General features: G+C 43.9%; 2 protein-coding genes and 1 pseudogene across 2 annotated transcripts; all 3 read left to right on the plus strand.

Annotated features, from left to right (window-relative positions):
* Nucleotides 1-3,469: 3,469 nt before the first annotated feature.
* On the plus strand, nucleotides 3,470-7,262 carry LOC136486442 (protein TRANSPARENT TESTA 9-like; annotated as a pseudogene).
* Nucleotides 7,263-10,890: 3,628 nt separating this feature from the next.
* Nucleotides 10,891-14,989, plus strand: LOC136489930 (fatty acyl-CoA reductase 1-like). The gene is made up of 9 exons (XM_066486443.1): nucleotides 10,891-11,037; nucleotides 11,165-11,268; nucleotides 12,337-12,536; nucleotides 12,622-12,722; nucleotides 12,868-13,060; nucleotides 13,320-13,481; nucleotides 13,912-13,993; nucleotides 14,100-14,506; nucleotides 14,644-14,989. Exons 1-9 carry the CDS (start codon nucleotides 10,947-10,949, stop codon nucleotides 14,813-14,815), a joined length of 1,512 nt encoding a protein of 503 aa, XP_066342540.1. The 5' UTR covers nucleotides 10,891-10,946; the 3' UTR covers nucleotides 14,816-14,989.
* A 1,494-nt stretch (nucleotides 14,990-16,483) lies between these two features.
* On the plus strand, nucleotides 16,484-18,867 carry LOC136490140 (cysteine-rich receptor-like protein kinase 10). The gene is made up of 6 exons (XM_066486622.1): nucleotides 16,484-16,535; nucleotides 16,770-17,011; nucleotides 17,111-17,366; nucleotides 17,515-17,737; nucleotides 17,843-17,963; nucleotides 18,489-18,867. The coding sequence occupies exons 3-6, from the start codon at nucleotides 17,165-17,167 to the stop codon at nucleotides 18,705-18,707; spliced, it is 765 nt and encodes a 254-aa protein (XP_066342719.1). The 5' UTR covers nucleotides 16,484-16,535; nucleotides 16,770-17,011; nucleotides 17,111-17,164; the 3' UTR covers nucleotides 18,708-18,867.
* Nucleotides 18,868-21,285: the final 2,418 nt, after the last annotated feature.

Genomic DNA, 21,285 nt, shown 5'->3' on the forward strand with positions numbered 1-21,285 from the left:
GCAAGAAAATCAAATAAGTGGATGCTTGTTACAAACCATAAAGCAAAAAGATCAAGCCATTCTTCCAAATCCACGGTGAAGAGCGGCCACAACAATGGAGGGAGCGGCCCAAACGCGCGCCTCTGTGCTTGGGATGGAAGAGAGGAGGAAGGAGAGGACGGCACCAGCTTTTTGTACTATTATTTTGTCACCGTCGGTTCTTGGCTAGAACTGACAGTGGTAGCACCAAATCACTGTCGGTTCTTGGCTAGAACTGGCAGTGATAAGTGGCCGCCAACTCACTGCTGATGCAAGCCACAAACCGTCAGTGATGTGGTCCTTCACTGTCGGTTTTAGCCCAGCCCTAATCATTTTCTCATTTTCAAGCTCAGAACCGACAGTGAAGGTACATCACTACCGGTTCTCACAAATCCGGCAGTGATGAGGCCGGCAGTGATGTCCAATTCTGTAGTAGTCTAGGCCTTCCTGGGACCTGCAGCTAGCCTCTGCGCGTAAGGGTTTCCTTGGTTGATGGGCCCTTCGGGACTATTGTTGGTCGCTTATCGCTTTCTGCCACATGGGTTGGGTTGGGGACTTGGGGCGTCTTCTTATGGCTGCACATGGTGGCGTTTGGTGTTGGTGGAGACGGCTGTGTGATCACCGAATTTTTCTTTGAGACAGACTTCATTAGCGGGGGCCTTCGAAAGGCTATAGGAGCTAGGTTGCTTGAGGTTAGGGCAAAAGACTAGACGATGACGTCTACAAACACCGCATCATTCTTGAAGTCGTCCTCTTCTTTTGTCTTCTCCTAACATGCTAGAACTGCAGGTGAAAACCTTTCCATGACGGGCTAGCTTTGTCGGTGCCTTTGGTGTCATTTTCTTCTTGGAGGCATCGCTAGGCTTTCCAGCTCCATTGTTGCATTATGGTTGTCGGGCTGTGGCGGTGCTCCAAGTTGTGTTTATGGTGGTGCTCGTCAATTCATCATGTTTGTTAGTTGTGCTTGGTTCTGGTTGACAGAGAGTTGTCGCCAGTTTGGTTCTTGAGAGTTGAGTTGTTCGGAGTTGCTTTAGTTGTTAGCTAGATGTCAATGCAGTTGAGAAGCTAGTTGGGTCGTTTTCGACCAAGTTGGCTCAAGTGAGCAAGTAGTGGGGCAAAGTTGTTAGTTGTTTGGATGGTGTTCCAAAGTTTGGCAGGATGAGTGGCTCCCATTTATGTGGCTTTGGGCTCAGTTTCCACTCAAAAAACTGGGCTGACACTCATATTTTTATTTTCTCCGTCTAATAAAAATCACGGCAAAGCTTTTGCCATTTCTTTGAACAACGATAGTACTAGCGCGCGGATGTCCTGATGGACACCCGTGACTGCATTCCATTTCGCGTGCCCCATGCGGGGTCACACCGCCCGAACGTCACCAGCATCGAGAAGAGGGGAGGGGGCGGCACCCGCCTATGCCTCTGGTTCGAAAGGACACGCAGTGTGCGCCAGCCACGACGTCTTATCGGATGCCCAGCCAACGTCGGGAGGAGGGACAACGAGGCGAGACAACAGAAGGCTTGGAGGGAGATGCAACACCCGATTTACTTTTGAAACATCAATATGCAACCCTTGCAACATACGTCTGAAGACAGATGAAACAATTGAAACATCCATAATTCACTTTGTTTCACTATGTTTGTCCACACCCTCAGGGGAATTGTTGCTGTAGTATTTGTTGATGGATTGGGAATATCACGAATATAATATAGTTATTGCAAAATTTCCACTGCATGCCTCTAACTAAGTGCATTACAAGAAGAGAAGTGTATCATCTTATTTAATAAGGTCAGTCTCAGTGGGGTTTTATCAGAGTTTTATGGACATTAAATAAGCTAGCATGACATAGCATAAGTAAGAAGAGAGCTGATTAAAATTTCATGTGATGAAATAAGTTTCATGAAGATAAAACTTGCCTACACCATTTAGAACACACTGGAGTCTTGAAAACAGTGCCATGAAAATCCATTGAGACTGGCCTAAGGATACCATTTCATACTGCCTTTTTTTCTCCTAGCTCGATCACACTTCAATTCATCACTGTCCATCATATATGCTATGGATAATCATATCAATGGATAAAGAAGTAGAAAATCACACGAATAGCTAGTATAAAGATCTATATTGCATCATGATCATAATTGTGGAAAACAACTGCGTGTGGGCTGCTGAACCTACGTGGGGGATGGCCAAATCCCCGCTCTCCCATGCCAGATTCGTCCAGCTCCGTCGGGAGGCGGCGAGTGTGGCTCCCAATCGGGTCAGTCTCTCGGTAGCAGCGTGGCTACTCCGGACCCATTGGTGAGGCTCCAGCGTCCTCATGAGGTGGTGTTCCTATCGGCCATGGGGGCGCCATCCTGCTGGCTTGGGGCGTCGGCGCCGTGCCAAGCCTTCCTAGGACCAGTGGTTGGCCTCTGCACGCAAGGGTTTCTTGGGTCAACGGGCTCTTCGTGACTGCTGCTAGTCCCTCAACGCATCCCACCATATTGGTTAGGTATGGGGCGTGTTCCTGTGGTTGCGCGTGCAGGGACACCTTTAGCGCACGTGCTGGCGTTTGGTGTCGGCGGGAATGCCTGTGTGATCACCGGCATTTTTCTTCAAGACAGACTTTGTCTGCAGGGGCTTCGGTAGGTTGCGGAAGGTGGGTTGCTTGAGGTCAGGGCAAAAGATTGAAGGACGACGTCTGCGCACGCCTCATCTTTCTTGGAGGCATCCTCTTCGTTCCTCTTCTCCTACCGTGTTGTGATTGCAGGTGAAAATCTTTCCATGACGGGATAGCTTGTCGGCGCCTTTGCCATTGTTTCCTTCTTGGAGGCATGGCTAGGTTCTCTAGCTCCACTGTTGCACTCTAGTCATCTTGCCATTGCTTTGCTCCAAGTTGTGTTTATGGTGGTGCTCGACAATTCGTTGTGGTTGTTAGTTGTGCTCTGTTCTGATTGACAGAGAGTGGTTGATTGAGAGTTGTTGCTAGTTTGGTTCTTGGGTTGAGTTGTTCTGAGTTGTTAGCTAGATGTCAATGCAGTTGAGTTGCTAGCTAGTTGGGTCGTTTTTGACCAAGTTGGCACAGGTTGAGCAAAGTTGTTAGTTGTTTGGATGATGTTCCAGAGTTTGGGAGGACGAGTGGCTCCCTGTTGTGTGGGTTCTAGGTCCAATTTTCACATAAAAATTGGACTCACACATATTTTTATTTTCCCTGTCCAATAAAAATCGCGGTAAAGCTTTCAAGGGAAAACTTTTGGTGCGTCTGAAAATGGAGCAAGACGCTCTTGAAAACATTCGTAAACACAACACCTGCAACATGTGCCTGAAGCACCTGCAACATGCTCTCGAAAACACTTGAAACAATTGAAACATAGGATTGCAACATAGTCTTTTAGAGCAACATCTCCTTGCAACACAACACCTATAACATGCACTTAAAGCACCTGCAACATGCACTTGAAACACCTGAAACATTCAAAATATAGGCTTACATCATACACTTTTCAGAGCAACATCTCCTTCTGGTTGGACAAACGGAGGCGCGCATCGGCACGCAGAGCTCGACGGTGGTGTGTGGAACTCGCCTGTGGCGCAGATCTCGGTGGCGTGGAGCTCGCCGGCAATGCAAATCTCGATGGCGTGGAGTAGCCGGCGGTGCAGAGCTCGGCGGCGCACAGAAGGCGATGCCACACGAGCCACCCAAAGCTTGACGACAGCGCGCAGAGGGCAGGGTGGGCCGGACACGACGACGCAGAGGACGGGTGGGGGCAGAGGCGGCGGTGTGCAGAGAGTGGGGTGGGCTACGGCGACGATACAGAGGAGCACGACAACAGCGCTCAGACAACACAGGCATTTCGGAACGGAACGGTGTGTCCGTTCGGACAATCAGGCCGTATCATTATCAAATTGTTTTCTCTATAAACTTGGGTAGGTTGACTTAGTTCAAATGAAAAGAGTAGCTTTTAAGATCTGAGATTTTAAAAAGATTGAAGAAATCTAATAAATATGCTTCTAATTTGTTTTCGTGAATTGAAAAATTTATTGACTCACCAATTGCTTTTTTAACTGTCGGAGATCCTCTGACACGCTGATGCCGACTGAACTTCGACTATCTAATCGATTCCGGCCGTTCCTCGTTTCGTTGGCTACCGTTCATTGCTTTGCCCCCAGGGCCCACCAATTGCGGAAAAGAAAATTCGCCAACGAAGCAAACCCGGGGCCTTGTTTAGATCACTTCCGAATTTTAAGTTTTTTCACTCTCTCTCCATCACATCAATTTTTGAACGCATACATAGAGCATTAAATATAGATAAAAAAAATAACTAATTGTACAGTTTGGTTGTAAATCACGAGACAAATCTTTTGAACCTAGTTAGTCCATAATCGAACAAAGTTTGTCAAATACAAACAAAACGTGCTGCAGTATCCGAATTGCAAAAATTTGCAATCTAAACAAGGCCGGGCGCCGAAAAGGATAGCGGAAGTGAGAAACAGCGAAACCCAACAGCGAGGAGAGGAGGAAAAAAAAAGGAACGAGCCCCCTCGACCCGCGATCCCCGCGCACCGGCCGCCGGCGATCGCCGCCGCCGCGGATGCGACGCGCTCCCCCTCCGGCGGCGGCAGCGTGGTGGCCTGCGCACGTTCGTGAAGGGCCCCTCCGCCACGCGCCCCATCTCCTGTGGCTCCGAGTCCGAGCTCGCTCACCGCGCCCGCGCCGATATCGCCCTCCTCGCGCCCCGCGCCCCGCGCCCCGCGCCTGCGCCATCGCCCTCCTCGCGCCCGCGCCCGCGCGGATAGAGTCCAAGCTCGCTCCCGCGCCATCGCCTCGGGGCGGAGCTGATCCGGATCCACCACCATGTGGCTTTTCTGGCGCACTAGGAACCGCTTCTCCGTTGAGGAGCTCCGGTATCTGACAGATCAGCTGCAAAAGGTTCATGTCGTCAACGAAGCTAATCAGGATTTCGTGATTGAAGCATTGAGATCAATTGCGGAGCTTATGATATACGGGGACCAGCATGATCCTTCAATTTTTGAGTATTTTATGGAGAAACAGATCATGGGTGAATTCGCTCGTATCCTAAGGATCTCTAATCTGTCAAGAGTGTTACTCCAGTTGCTGCAGACAATGGGCATCATGGTCCAAAATCTGAGAGATGAACATTCAGTTCATTACATCCTTAGCAGTGAGCACATCAACTTCTTCATCACGTACCCGTTCGATTTCCGGATCGATGAGATGTTATCCTACTACATATCCTTTCTGCGGGCGATAAGTGGGAAGCTGAACAAGGATACAATTTCTTTGCTGGCGAAGACGGAAGACGATGAGGTCACTTCCTTTCCTCTCTATGTGGAGGCTTTGAAGTTTGCCTTTCACCAGGATAGCATGATTCGAGTTGCTATTCGTACCTTGACACTCAATGTCTATCACGTTGGAGATGAATCTGTTAACAGATTCGTTTCCCGTGTGCCTCTGTCAGACTATTTTTCTCACATGGTCCAGCATTTTCAGAAGCAGTGCATTGACTTGGATAAGTCGGTCGCACGCTCCTCGCGAGTTGCAGATTCTTCTCTGCCGGTGTCTTGTGTTGAAGATGCGATTGTGCAGATTGAGGACACGCTGTATTATTTCAGTGATGTTATGTCTTCTGGTATTCCTTATCTTGAAAGGTTCATCACTGACAATATCTTGCAAGCTCTGGTGTTTCGGTTATTGCTCCCGTCATTGCAGAGGCAGAGCGCAGATTTGGACATAAGTGTCACTACATCCATGTATCTGCTTTGTTGTATACTGCACATTTTGAAGAATAAGGATATGGCAAGTACTGTCGCTGCTGCACTTTTCCATCAACCTGATTGCCCTGATGATATGAAGCGAAGGACACCTCCTAATGGGTATACATCTGAGCATGATGATTGCAAGTCTGAGAATCATTACACCACTGCCTCTGCTGTCGAGCAATCAAATGAGGATGAGCCAAATTCTGTCTTCTGTTAGTTGGAAATGCTTGCCCAACCATTCACCGCCAAGTGATTGCTGCCATGGCAACACACCAAGGGAACACTTGCTGTCCTATATCACAGAAGGAGATGATTCACAAGCTTTGGGTTCATTGTGCTTATTCGCTACATTATTGCAGACGAAAGAACTTGACGAATCAATGCTGGATGCACTTGGCATCCTCCCTCAAAGAAAGCAGCATAAGAAGCTTATGTTACAAGCTTTAGTAGGTGAAGACCTTGCTGAAGGACAATTATTTTCATCAAGCAGTGGTCTAAATGATGACAGCATTCACAGTGATTTTGATATTTATGTAAGGAAGCTTCAGGATAAATATGGGCTACAGTGTCACCATCCACAGGCACGGCAAATGACTTCCAAAGCTCACAGATATCAGGTGCTCGATGCTTTAGTCAACCTTTTCTGCAGATCAAAGGTTTCTGCAGATGTTCGCTTAGTTGGTGGCTGGCTTTTCCGGCAACTGCTGCCCCATGGAGAGGAAGAATTCACTGCTTTTCATCTAAGACGACTAAAGGATTCACACAAGGATTGTAGCTCAAAGCTTTCAGAGGAATCTGGAGGATGCTGGTGCGACATGCTTCTTCCTATCATTAAAGAGGCTTGGAGGAACTGCAAGAAAGAAATTGAGGCATCTTCTGTTGCCATTGCAGAGGGAGTCTATGAGATAGTTAAGCATTGCATTCTTGCTAGTTGTAGAATTACGAAAGCTGATGAAGACTGCCCAGAGGGAAGCCCAACAAAATACTTAGAATACCCTCCATGCATCTCCAAGGACATAGAAACATTTTGCTGGTGCAAGCAACCAATGGGGGAAGAAGAGATCGATACTGGCAGAATGGAGGAATATTCACACAGCTACACTGAACCGCTGATGTTGACTGATGACACGAAGGGAGGTTGTAGAAGGGAAACTTTCAGCAGCTATAAGCTTCAACTGCTTACCGTGCTGAACAATTGCTATAAACTGCAACAGCTTAACATGCTGAACACTTGAGTTGAACATTTGTAAAGCTTACAGAAGAGGATCGGGTTGCTTGGCCAATTGCCATATACTAGGGGCTGCTTCATTCAGGACTATGGATTCAACTGTGCTTCAGTGTTTTTTCTTTGGATAATTCGAATCACTTTGATTGATTTGAATGTGAAATAAGATCAACCCTATATTACCTCAGAAAAAAAAAGACACAAAATTCGCCACCGGCCCTCGTCATCAGTCTCTTGGGCCACTGTGTGTGAGACTGAGTTAGGCAACGTTACCTGATCGATGTGATTCCATGTATAAGTGAAGTCTTGATTACTGCAAGACTATATATACAAGAAAAGAAAAATAAATAAGGCTATGTTTGAATGCAAAATATTTTGAGTTTTTTTTAAAAAAAATACCATGATTTTCTAAAATACTTTGGTTTGATTTGAGAGTGTTATGTGATGTTTGGATGCAACAAATCTTATGGTTTTGAAAACCATAATACTACAACATCAAGATAGGGCCTGAACTTTTGTTGACATGCCTATATTCTATAGAGATGTCAAATCACTCGTACATGCGAAATGCTCTATATATACTATATACATGAACGTTGCACCTAACTATTTTCAATTTATGGTTTAGTGGTTATTTTATAAACATATGCATGTGGGCTCAAACGAGCCACACATAGAGAACTAGAGAACAGTAACGCGCCCATGATATTCGAGAGATTGGTTAACTGATGCAAATAAAATAGTTTTGAGACCATGGGGGTGGATTGGTGTCTTCAACTACTGCAGCCTACTAGGTAGCCTTTGGATGAGAAGATGAGGAGGGACGGGACGGGATGGAACCGGGACGAGCGCCGTTTGGTTTAGAGGCAACCGGGGCGAGGACGTCCCACGAGCGAATATTCGCCCAAGTTCCGGGCTCGCCTCGCCCCCAGAAAAACAACGGACGAGCCGCACACGCGCGTGAGAAGAAACGAGGACAGGAGCGGGTGCTTTGCCACAGTTGGGGAAGAAGGACGGAGCAGGACTCACCGGAGTTGCTGGAGTCGAGGAAGAAGCGGTGCGCGGCCATGGGGGCACGAGCTCCGCCCCTGGCGCCGTCTTGCCTGGCCCCGGCGAGCGGCCATTGGAGCACGGGATCCGCCCCTGGCACCGTTGTGCCCAGCCCCGGCGAGATCCGCCCCTGGCGTCGTCGTGCCCGGCCACGGCGAGCACCGCCCCCGGCGAACCGCGAAGAGGTCCTCGGCGCGAGCTCTGGGGCCGGCCCTGCCGTCGCCGCGAGAGCTCCAACCCCACCGGCGGAGGAGGCTCGGGGCGCCTCGGGGAGGAAGCCCGGGGCAGCGCGCGTCCGGGCTGTGGCGGAGGAGGCGCGGGGCAGCCCTGCTGCGAGCCGCCAGCGGGCTGCTGCTCTGACGCGCGGAGGAATCGCGGCCTCACGGGAGGTTGCGTGGAAAGCGACGGAAGGAAGGGATAAGGAGAGAAAAAGAAAAAAAGAAAAAAAAATTGACAAATGGACTCTACCTATTATTCACTAATCCAACTTTTAATGTTTCCGAAAAAAAAAACAGGTTGGTCCAACCAAACAAAAAATAGAGTTGTTCCATCCCACTTATTAGATACGAGACCATACCATCCCACCTCAACCAAACGCTACTTAGAGTACGCTAGAGGTTAGTCGAGTCAAGTTCACAAATTTGTCTTTTACACGCTATATATTGGTTGATGTACGATTAATGTAAATTTCTGCCGGGAGCAGATTACGTGGCATATAGAAACATGATTAAGCAAACTTCAGTTAGGTAGGATCTTTTAGATAGAATCTACACCTACCTGACTTCGAGCATTTTACGGTATCATATTTATGACTACTTATTTATTTAGTGGTAACCAACACATATACTCCCTCGATTCTAAAATATAAGACATTTTAGTTTTTTAATATATACAATTCTTACTCTGCACTCAGATATACACAATATCTAGATATATAGTAAAAATAACTATATAGAAAAGCTAAAATATTTTATAATTTGAAAATGAAGGAATATTAGTTTATAATGAGGCACTTATTGCATAGAGACTTTGTCGATCACAATTCTCAAGGTACGTTGGTAAAGTCCTTTGAGGCGCTCGTAGTCACAGTGAACGTATATAGTGCCTACATCTATACTATATTGAAAAGGGAGATTTTAATGTTCCAACCAAACAACCTCAAGGGACCGAGCCGTAGCTCGGTTGGTGTCCGCTCCGGGTGCGGACGCCATCGGTCGCGTGTTGGAGCCTTGCTCGGCGCGTGACTTTCCACCGAGGTTTTTCGCCAAAATAAATATCAGCAGCTTCTCTCGCATGGAGCCACAATGGGATTGCGACGTACTCATCGTCTACGAAGCCATGGATGATTTCGGTGATCCCAAGAAGGACGCAGTTGTTATCTGTGTGTAGTTGTAGGTCTAGTAGTGCACAAGTGGTGTGTGTGGTGGTGTGCGTGCGTAGCGTGGGTGTGTGTATCTGTGCATGAACAGATGCTACAGCTGTACCCATGAACAGATGCTACAGCTGTACCCATGAACAGATGCAGATGAGAGGCTGTCAAAAAAAACCAAACAACCTCAAATAACTACATCTGAATTACTCTTTGTTCTAAATTACAGTAGGTGAGTACATGTTGCAATTGTATGGTTCATGCGTTTCAGATGTATGTTGCATATGTTACATCTGCATGTTGTAAAAGTAGATCTGGTGTTGCATATGCTGCAATGGCTATACACGTATGTTGCAAGTGTATGTTCCAAATGTTTCGACTGTTTTAGACGTATATTGCAAGTGCTTTATCTGAATGTTGCAGTGACTATACACATATGTTGCAAATGTGTATTCCAAATGTTTCATCTTTTCCAAACGTATGTTGTAGCAAGTGCTTCATATTGCAAGTGTTTCATGAGAGCAGGCGCGGGAAGCGAGCGCAGGCGGTCCCCATGTGCGCGCGGGAAGTGAAGCGGGTGCGGGCCGTCCCCACAGAGCGGCGTGGACGCGGGCTGGCGAGCAGGCGGGTGAGTAGGCGCAACAGGCAGCCCTGGGCAAGTGCAACAGGCCAACAGGCGCGGACGTCCGTTTGAACGTCTGGACGCTAGCCACAACGAAGTGTTCCCATTGGGTGACATGGAACATGCATGATGGGTGGCTCACCTAAAATTTATCATGGGAAGGCACCGTATATATTTCACCATGTCCAAATTTCTAAAAGTGATCGGTCACCATGTGCCACTATATCGCCCCTGTTCGCTGGACTTATAAGCCATATTTTTTTAGCCAACGAACAATATTTTTCTCTCACAATAAATCAAACAACAGTACTTTCAGCCATGACTTATCAGCCAAGTGAAGAGGGCATATATATTTATTATATATATATGATCATTGAGCACTCACATGGAAATCAATGCTCCAGTTCTAGCAGGGTACTACATGTCAACAAAGTGGTTGATGAAGTGAAACAATTGACCGTCGACAGTCAAAAAAAATTTTGACCGTCTTTTGAAATAAAATACTGTATAATATCATGATTCATGACTTTTAATTATCATCTTGCCAATCAACGCAGGGCTAGAACAAAAATATATATATATATATATATATATACTTCATTCAAACTGACGTCAGCACGTCAGTCAACAACCGTGTATAGCTAGCTAATCCAAATGAAGAGCTCACCAACACGGACGACGCTTTGCTTTGTCCATAATCAATTAGCTCCTCTATTTGTTTACTGCAGCAACCATCCTGCAGGTTCCTGCTGCCCGGCCACTGAAACACATCTCTCTTCCTGCCTATAAATACATGGTCTGTTTCTCTGTAGGATCCCAAAGCTAACATCCCAGAGCATAATACATCTCATCAGAAACTCTTAGACCGACACACGGGCCACATACTGCTTGCACATTCGAAGATGATAGGTGAACTGGATTCAGATGTTGTTGTACGCTACTTCAGAGGCAAGAGCATCCTGATCACCGGTTCAACTGGCTTCCTGGGGAAAGGTACGGTACCTCTTCATGCATGCATGAACTCGTCCACAGCTAGTACTCTTTCAGGGTGTCTGCACAATGCATGGCTGGCTGATCATCTCAGGGGGTGCTTGTTTTCTGCATTTTCGTCTCTTCGTAGTGCTTCTGGAGAAGATACTGAGGGTTCAGCCGGATGTCAAGAAGCTCCTCCTGCTCATTCGAGCCGCCGATGTCGAGTCTGCGAAGCAGCGGGTCGAGACTGAGGTGAAAACAAAATATTTCTCTATTCTTCCTTCCACATCTTATTTTCTGAAGTTGTATCCAATGGCCCAGTCTGAACTTTTTCCGTCACATGCAAATATTTTTCTGGAAACCATTTCTCCGTACAAAGACAGATGAATCATTTTTTTTCCCGAAGGGTGGGCAAGAGCTTTGCCGAAATATATTAGTAGGAGAAAGAAAAATTATACAGAAAAGTTACTCACCCGAAGGAAAAAAAACCAACAAGAGACCACTGTCATGGAAAAAACTTGCTCCGACAACAGAGGAAAATCATGTATGAATCTTTTAAGTACGCAAATTTGATGTCCTCTCTATCTTTACCTGTGCTCGTGCAACTCATGCAAGATGCATGCACCACCCAAAATCCCAAATCTTGCTCACGCAATATTAGTAAAGGAAACAAGAGCACTATACAAATTTGTTCTTATATCTGAAGAGCAAACTATTTGTTTTGCAGCTATGTCTAACCATCCATTACCTTATCACCCACTCAGCAAAATATGCCCTCCAATCCGACTTCAATATAATATGTCCTGTTGTACAGCAGAAGTACGTAACTGTGTGGCTATACTGTGCAGTAACCATCAACAACATGAAGACCAGAACAATACTCAAATATGTTTTTCCTTGAACAAATCTGTGACCAAAGCAGAATAGATCCCTTTAATAGAAGAAGACAGTGATGGGTCGGTAGAGGTGGCAGTTGCGGCAAAAGCTTTTGAGAAATGAATAGTAGCATAGCACAGATATGGAAGTAAGAGACATAGTGACCCCTTGCAATAGCTGATGGGGACCAAGTTCTGAAAGCGCAACTCTGCAGGTTTGCTGAGTCAGAATGTCTCCTGATGAATTTGCTAGCTGCATTCAGTCTGAAATATATTTTCTTCTGACCAAAATTAGTGGCCAATGCATAGGTCATTGAATGTTTGAAGCAAGAAGTACTATATACCGAATAACTGTTGCCACTAATAATATCAGTCTTATGGTAATCTTTCTATGCAGACTCTGTTTTTTTAACGAAATATGCAAACTCTGTTTCGTTATCGCTAGGTGACAGGAAGGGAGATCTTTAAAATTTTGAAAGAAAAGCATGGCAATGGGTTTGAAGGTTTCATCCAAGAAAAAATATGCCCTTTGCCAGGAGACGTCATTTATGAGAACTTGGGCCTAGCCCCTGCCAAACTGAGAGAACTATGGAAAGAAATAGACATCATTGTCAATGGAGCTGCAACTACAAATTTCTACGAAAGGTCTGAGCTTATTTCTGTTAACAAATTATTTCCGATGGCATGAATATTGTGGAAATATTTGTTCAATTATCTGGCCAAACTGCAGGTATGATGTGGCTTTCGACACAAACGTCATGGGTGCCAAGCACATCTGTGAGTTTGCAAAGAGGTGCAGTAAACTCAAGATGCTGCTACACGTTTCAACAGGTAGGAAAGCAACAGTCCTGTGTTCCTTTGTGGCCAAATTTGGAACCATCCATTTTCTTCAATTAAGGGGTACAATATAAGTACAACTAAAAAAACTATCAGCAATCTGAATCCATATATATAATGATGACACTTTCATGAGCAGCTTATGTAGCCGGTGAACAAGAAGGGATAGTGCTAGAGAAGCCATTCCATTTGGGTGAAACCCTGAGGGAAGGCACACAGCTGGACATCAAATCCGAACTGAATCTGATAAAAGAGACAAGGAGAGAACTGAAAGCCAACTGTTCTTCGGAAAAGGCTGAGAGAAGAATCATGAAGGAGCTTGGCCTCAACAGGTGAGTGAGAACTAGAGAACTCATTACTACAAAAGTACATTTGCCCTGTTAATTATGTATCATTGGCCCCGTTCGCTTCGCTGAAAAAACAAGCCGAAACACTGTTCCGGCTGATTTGTTGTGAGAGAAAAACATTGTTTCGGCTAAAAAAACAAGCTGAAAAAAACGGATTATAAGATAAGCGAACAGGGCTTACTACTACCTACTAATACTTTCCAAATAATCACAAGCACATGACATGTCTCTGTCAATGATGAAGGGCAAGGGAGTTCGGGTGGCCAAACACCTATGTGTTCACCAAAGCAATGGGGGAGATGCTGCTGGGGCACCTTCGAGGAGATCTCTCGGTCGTCATCGTCCGGCCTAGCATCATAACCAGCATCCTGAACGAGCCGTTGCCTGGATGGATGGAAGGGATCAGGTAGGTGACCAAAAGGACAAGAAATAATTCACAAGATGTGCAGACATGTGTCAGGTACTGCCTGTCATGTGGGCCCAAGCCAGGCTAGCACATGGGGGCTCTAGCTACATAAAGGGGATCAGGAGGCCAAAGCAAGGCATCAACCAAATCATCAGAAATCATATTACCTTCCCTAGTTTATTACGAGTACTTTACTGTTTTTCTTCCCCAACTCTCCCTATCTCTCTTGTACCCGGACTCCTATCTCCAGTTCCTTCTAGAGCCTTCTAGATACTGTTGGTGTGAGATTTAGCTGCCCAGGATTGGGGTTCCTAACAACATGCTTCCAATAATTCTCCATTGATTTCTTCATGGCAGCAAGCAATGCAGTCAGCAGTATATATGCACAGTGAATGAAAAACAAAATGCATGGTTGCCTTCAATTTTGCAGGACAATTGACTCGTTCATCATCGGCTACGCCAAGCAGGCTCTGTCAATCTTCTTAGTTGATCTCGACTTGATAATGGACGTGGTGAGTTTCCGATCGAACGCAGCATCAAATTTAGAGAAATGTATGTATGTACTGTATCTATCAAGCAGCAAACCAACAAGGACGCACGTATTCTGATTTCTGACAGATTCCTGGGGACATGGTGGTGAACGGCATGATGGTGGCAATGGCGGCGCACTCGGAGGAACAGGGACAGCAGCAGAGCATCTACCACCTGACGTCGTCGGTGCGGCACCCGGCGTCCTACGCCGTCCTCGCGGAGTGCGTCCACCGCTACTTCCTGCACAATCCACTGAGGTCCGGGGGCAAGAACAGCGAACCCGTGCGGCCTAGCAGGATGCGCTTCTTCCGCACGCTCCCTAGGTTCCGCGCGTACATGGCCGTCAAGTTCAGGCTTCCCCTCGAGATCCTTCGCCTGCTGAACATTGCCCTGTGCGGCGCTTTCTCCCGGCGCTACGACGAGCTCAGCCGGAAGTACAGATACGTCATGCATATTGCAGAGCTGTACGCGCCATACGCCTTGTTCAGAGGATGGTAAGGAATCAGCCGACCAAAGGCTTCTTCTTCTTTTCTTTTTTTTTTTTTTTTTTTTTTTTTTTTTTTTTTTTTTTTTTTGCATTTTGGGATGCATGGCCGGCAGCTCACCGTTGTTCTTTGGGTTTGGTCGAAAGCTTCGATGACTCCAAGACGGAGAGGCTGAGGGCGGCCATGGCGAACAACAACGGGCAAGGCAAGAGGAGCAAGGGATATGACGACTTTGGTTTCGATCCTAAGTGCATAGACTGGGACGACTACTTCTACAGGGTTCACATCCCCGGTGTTGTCAAGTACCTGTGTGATTAGTAGAGAGAGAGCTAAATGTATCTCGTGTGTTTTAAACTCTTAATACACAAGTATGCCGGTGTGTGCGGTGTGTTGTGCTGCAAATATTAAGTCAGAGTGTCAGAGAGCTACATTTGCAGATTCTTTTCCCTAGCATTCTTTGTTCAGTCATTCTTGTTCAGTGGCTATAATGAAAGCAAGTCATTAGATTTCTCATGTTGCCAGATTCTTTTTAAGAATGATGGTACAGGTTTTCCTTTATTTGGTTTTTTTTTTTTTTTGAAACTGGTTTTCCTTTGGTCTTATGCCACCGAAAGGTGTCTTACTTATGTTAGGAGCTTGGTTGCAATGGGTGAACAAAGAAAAAACCTTATCTACCAAAGTTTGGTTGAGGCAAGGACTCAGGTACACTTACACTTACATAAGCCAGAATTCTTTAAGCCAAAAAACTCAATACTTTAATAATAATATAACACATGCCAAATTAATTTTTTAAAAAAACTAGCTATTTTCACCGCCAAGGGATATAGCGTGGCAAATACTAGAAGTATACCCCGCGCGTTGCCGCGGGATTTTATTAAAAATAAATCTGCTATATACATAGCATTACTATATGGTATTCTTTATAGTATGTATACATATATGATATATATAAATTTGACGTGCATGTTATTTTATTATATCAAATCTGGTAAAAAATCGGTAAGCTAATAAAAGAAAAACCAATAGAATATTTGATTACATTATAGAGGAATAGGTGATGAAACAGATCTGGTAAAAAATCGGTAAGCTAATAGAAGAAAAACCTATAGAATATTTGATTACATTATAAAGAAATAGGTGATGAAACAAATAGCGGGTCCCATAGGTGATTACGTCTCTTCAGCGAGTATGAATCTTCAGAGAATCAGAGGTGGTTTTTATCGTAATCAATTTGGGTACGTCTCAGAGCCCAACGTTTTTCATTCTTCCGATGAATAAAAAAATATAGACCTTATAACTAAAATATCAGGTTTACACCTTATTCTTTTTATGAAATTGACTAAAATTAGTTGGAGATAATTTCATATGATTGTCCACTACTTTAGGTTGATCGGTGTGACTAGATATATAAGTGAATCTCATATCCGAAGCCGGACCGTAAAATTAAAACCCTTATGTTTGTACCTTAAAATTTTAGCAAAATATATTGAACTTTTTTTGTAGTTAGACTAATATATATGTGAGTCCCACGTCAAAAGCCGTATCCTAAACTTTAAAATATAATGTTCACACTTAATTTTAGTGACATTGGCCGGAATTTTTTAGAGATGATTTAATATAATTGTTGGGTACTTTGTACATATCTATGTAAGTGGACAAATATATATTGGCCCCGTGTTATAAACTTAAAACTAGTATATCAAAAGCTCGTGTACCTCTAAGTAGTCAAGTTCACCTAAATCAAATATGGACACCAATTTTTTGAGTTAATATCCGATGATTATAAACATCCCAATCTGAATAGATTCCATCCAAGTCCATTCAAATCAACTAAAGTCCAATTATACTTTGGATTATCCAAATCCATAACCACCTCTGCTCGCAACAGGCCGCTAGAGTTATATAACGACCGGGGTCCGTCCGTACATCTCCAGCTAGCCAATCTTCAGCGGTAGCTTCCCTTCTTATCTTCAATCATCTCTCACCGTTGAAGGCGAGTCCCTGCTAATTTGCAATTGCAACCTCCATCTTCATTCAGGTTAGTGATCGATTCCGCTAATGATTTCTCTACGCCACTGACCAATAGCGTCCTAGTTCCTTTTCCTACTAACCAGCTGCTAGTTCATCTGCGTTTAAACCCGAGTGTCATCATAATCAATGAGTCAATCTTTCGAGTGTCATTTTTTCAATTTTTTCAGCATAGACGGGCTTGGCGGTTTGCCCCTTAAACCCAGTTACTCCCTCATGTCGGTGAACATGTTGTTTCCCGCAGGAGAAACAGGCCAGCGAAAACCAAAAATTTTGACCGGAGGATTGCAGGACAGGACATTGTGAAGCTAGAGAAACAGTAGTTGTTGTTTTGGTCTGACGGTTTGCCTGTGTCTTTAGGTCAGGACATTAATGATTAGTTCTGCAAATTCATTTCCGCATTTGCTGTAACTAAAATGGATTGTGAAGCTAGTGTGCACAATCTCTTGGAACGCATGATAGTTGATGAAAGCATAGAGCCGACAGGTCTGCCATTAGCACTTCTGAAAGCCATCACCAATAATTTCGCAGGAAATCTTCATATTTGCTCATGCATGTTGACACGGCAATGTGTTGTGACTGCAGGCACAGCTTCAGGGTGGCACAATCGCTGTGAAAAGACTGTCCCCAGAACTTGATATGGACGAAAAGAACTTCAAGCATGAGATTAGCAGTCTCATAAAGGTGAAGCACAAAAACATAGTAAGGTTCCTAGGATATTGTTCCGACACACAAGGGAAAGTAGAGACGTACGAGGGGAAGAGGGTCATGGCTGACGTACGACAAAGGTTGCTCTGCTTTGAGTTCCTGCCAAATGGGAGTCTTGATCGATATATTACTGGTATGTCTGTGTCCATCTCATATTTTGACGAATGAGGTCCATATGCTCCCTTTAGGTCCCATTTTTTTTTTGTCAATTACGGGTCGTCTGTTCGGATTATGATACTGTTCCTGTTCCATTCCCCTTTTTTTCATGAACGGATGAGCAGATGCATCTCGTGGACTCGAATGGAGGATACGCTATCAAATAATAAAGGGAATATGCGAGGGTTTACATTATCTGCACCAAAACAAAATAGTTCATTTAGATCTCAAACCTGCAAACATACTGTTGACCTACAATATGGTGCCCAAAATTGCTGATTTTGGTCTCTCAAGATGCTTTGATGAAAACCAAAGCCATGCTATAGCTTCAAAACTGGTTGGAACATTGTAAGCTATCTATGCATCTTGAAATCAAAGCTTATTGATGAGAACATTTTTTTTCATTTCTTAATTTGCTTCTTAATTCCTCTGGCCACAAACTTTGTCATGCAGGGGATATTTGGCACCAGAATCCTATAGTAGAGTAATCACATTCAAGTTAGACATATACAGCCTTGGTGTTATAATCATGGAGATATTGACAGGAAAGAAGGGGTATTCTGAGATTGAGAATGTAAGAATATTGCACATGACCAATCCAAGACAAGGCTACAATGTTAAGAAAATTTCCAATTATCAAACAATATGGTTTTGTGCAATATACAATTGTAACCCTAATACAATATATTTTTCCAACAATTCTTAAGCAAGCCAGTGAAATTTGTTTTACTTATTCTACAGATGTAATAAGTCTAGTTAACTATCTAAATGTTACAACCTAGCAGCACCAAAGTAAACACTGCAGAGCGCCAAAGTATTTGGCATGCTTTACTTTGTTTGTATATCTTATGTCTGTATTGGCATATTTTTTTTCTTTTTTTTTAGCTGTATGCCTATCCTTTAGGCAGAGGCTGGGAGCATTTCGTCCCCAAGCCGTGTATCAACTCGGTGTACTGCTTCTGGGATGCAATAAAATCTTCCATTTCCAAAAAAAAGGATTTATACATCAGAAGTCTTTACAATATTTTATTTACTTGCACATGCTATAATTTCCAAATCTATGATAAACCCTAACTCATGGTTACTTGCAATGTTTTAGGTACTTGAAAGTTGGAGTAATAGGTTCGAAACATTAAATCAAGACACAGAACTGAACCAGGTAAGGGTATGCGCCAAGATAGGGGTAGAGTGCAGTGACTTCAACCCAGCGAAGAGACCAGTTACACAGTATATAATTGAGACACTTTATGAAATGGAGAAGACATATGGTTTTATTGAAACCGACCTCTGTATTCCATCAACAACACATGTAAGTTAACTCATGACACACATAGAATCCTTTAACTTCCAAGAATGGCTTTTTAGAGCTTGGGCACAGCACCGTTTTCAGTTTCTTGCTTCGATTTGGCGGATAAATTAAGTGAAGTCAGCTTGAAAAGGAGTCTTCTACTGAGCTGGAGAAAGTTAAACGTAAGGTACCACGAGAGATGAAAATCAAAGTATATATTCAGTATTTTTCAACATCTGATATTTGTTGCATAAAGCCAATAGTAGTTTCTATGACATTGATAGACAGTAAAGGGAATTGCGGCAAAGGCCAGACACGGCACACTCGCCATTTATAGATAACATCCAGCACTCCAGCCTCTGATTATTCTACTGGAATCCATGATCACAGGATTGATTAGTTACCCAATATAAAAAATCTAGGGAATCAGCTGTACTAGGCAACATATATAGACAAAGTACGACATACAAGGCTGATATTGTTAATATACTCATCCACAGTTGTAATGGTTGCCCGAGATCAGCAACTAAGAGCACCATCAAAAGCGGAGAGCTTGGCCTACCACGGGGTTGGAGCAGAGTGCTACAAGCACAAAGCAGAGTGATACTCTGCAATGCTCCTTCCGTTGGGCTTTTGGGAGTTGTTTTTCTTTCAAAAAAAAAAAGCCAGCCAAAGGGATATAAATCAGAAGCTGTTTTTTTTTTCAGAAGTAACTGTTTTTGGATAGTACAGTTTTGAAAGTACCTTTTTTTTAGAAAGAGTTTTGAAAGTACTCATCAACATAGAGGAGCAACAGTGTTCCAAATAGATGCAATGAATGGCAATGTGGCTACGTAGGAGGCAAACCACTGGTACCAAGCCGGTGGTGCCTGCTTGAGGCTAAATGAATTCTTGAGGAGACACACATAATGATGGACTGAGGAATCAATAAATCCTGGAGGCTGAATGTAGGAGAAATGTATTTATAACATTCAATTGGTGAATGGGCCATCTATGTGTGGTGGTGATGCTAAAAGCAACCCAAATTGTCAAAGGTTTCACAATCGAATTCAAGGTTCCATCATAATCTAGACCAGGATGCTAATAATTTCCATAGGCTATCCATCAAGCCTTTTAAGACCGAGTCCAGGATCCTTCATACTTTAGCTGCCTTTTTAGACCGAGTCCATGTGCTTCAAGTCAAGGTGCTTTAGTTTATCTTCACGCATCTTCAAAAACCTCAACCATTTTTGACCGAGAAATTTGCTCACGGTAGTGAAAGTGCGAGTGTGGAGGGACTTATTTATAAGCCCTTACTAATCCAAGGTTGTTTGGTAATTGGTAATTGACTCTGATGGAGCATTAATTTTTGTAGTACCTGATGGCAGAGCAGCGTCGAGAGATAGACCCTCTGATTAACCGAAACAGATACTTTTTAGGAGCTACCTCGAGGAAGGCATCCAAAGAAGAATGCCTATGTTAATCAACTATTTACAGCGGCGGTCGTGTTAGAACGTCCACCTCTGTTAATCAATTAATAGACTCTGACTTCTTAAAATGCCCGTTCTATAAAAATTGCTATTAACCGAGGCAGATAATTATATGGGTCCACCTTTAGAAAAAATCGGTTAATAGAGGTGGCATGCTTAAGAGACTTACTTCTAGAAAAAGTTATCTCATAAATTCATAACATTTTTTAACCAAAATTGTAGAGCTCGATGCAATCTACAAATTGTAGTCGATAAGTTTTTCTATTCATAACTGTTTAGAGTCCCAATAATTCATTTAACTTCTTAGATTTGGAAATTTAAAGTTTAGTATTTTTAAACGACCTCGGATGTTGGCATGGTTTATACGGAGCTTGTCTATCAAGGAGGGTGTCCCCTCGTCTCCCACACACCAAGTCGTCGTCGCTTCACACCAAGCTCAGAGGGGTGGGACCAGAAGGTCACCAAGGCCTTCACCAAAATGTCAAAAAGACCTCAAGTGCTTCTATTCATCAAGATTATAAGGACACAACAACCCAATATTCAATCTATAATGCATCACTACAACAACAACACTTTTTAGAGACAGGCTCTAAGCCTCTCCAGAGGCTAACATAGAGACCGACTCTCCTACAAGGTCTTCAAAAAGCATTGATTTGCAGAGCTGACCACGAAGACCGACTCTGAAATTAAACAACGAGAGGTGGATGCTTAAAACGCCTATCTCAAACAATCAATTAAAAAATTTAAAATACAACAATAGCTTACGGACCACCGCAAGAATGAACATCAAGAATGAACACGTTTCTATGGAAACTATTTCAGACACGGGTATAGTCTTATTATTATTAGTTCTATATATAATGGTGCAACAATAATTTGTTTCTAGATAAATCTTTATCTAATTTGTATTACGTGCAGCCATTCAATGACGGCATGACAAATGATGCATTCCAATGCAGCACTTGCAAGGTTGATATACAGGCCCGTTCGACTTACCTTATAATCCGCACTATTCAGCTTGTTTTTTCAGCCGGAACAATATTTTTCTCTCACAACAATTCAGCTAGAACAGTGTTTTCAGCCAATTCAGCCAAGTTTCAGCAAGCCGAACGGGGCCACAAGGTGGTCCTGTCAACCCC

Source organism: Miscanthus floridulus, chromosome 10 (assembly GCF_019320115.1).
Source record: "Miscanthus floridulus cultivar M001 chromosome 10, ASM1932011v1, whole genome shotgun sequence".
NCBI lineage: Eukaryota > Viridiplantae > Streptophyta > Magnoliopsida > Poales > Poaceae > Miscanthus > Miscanthus floridulus.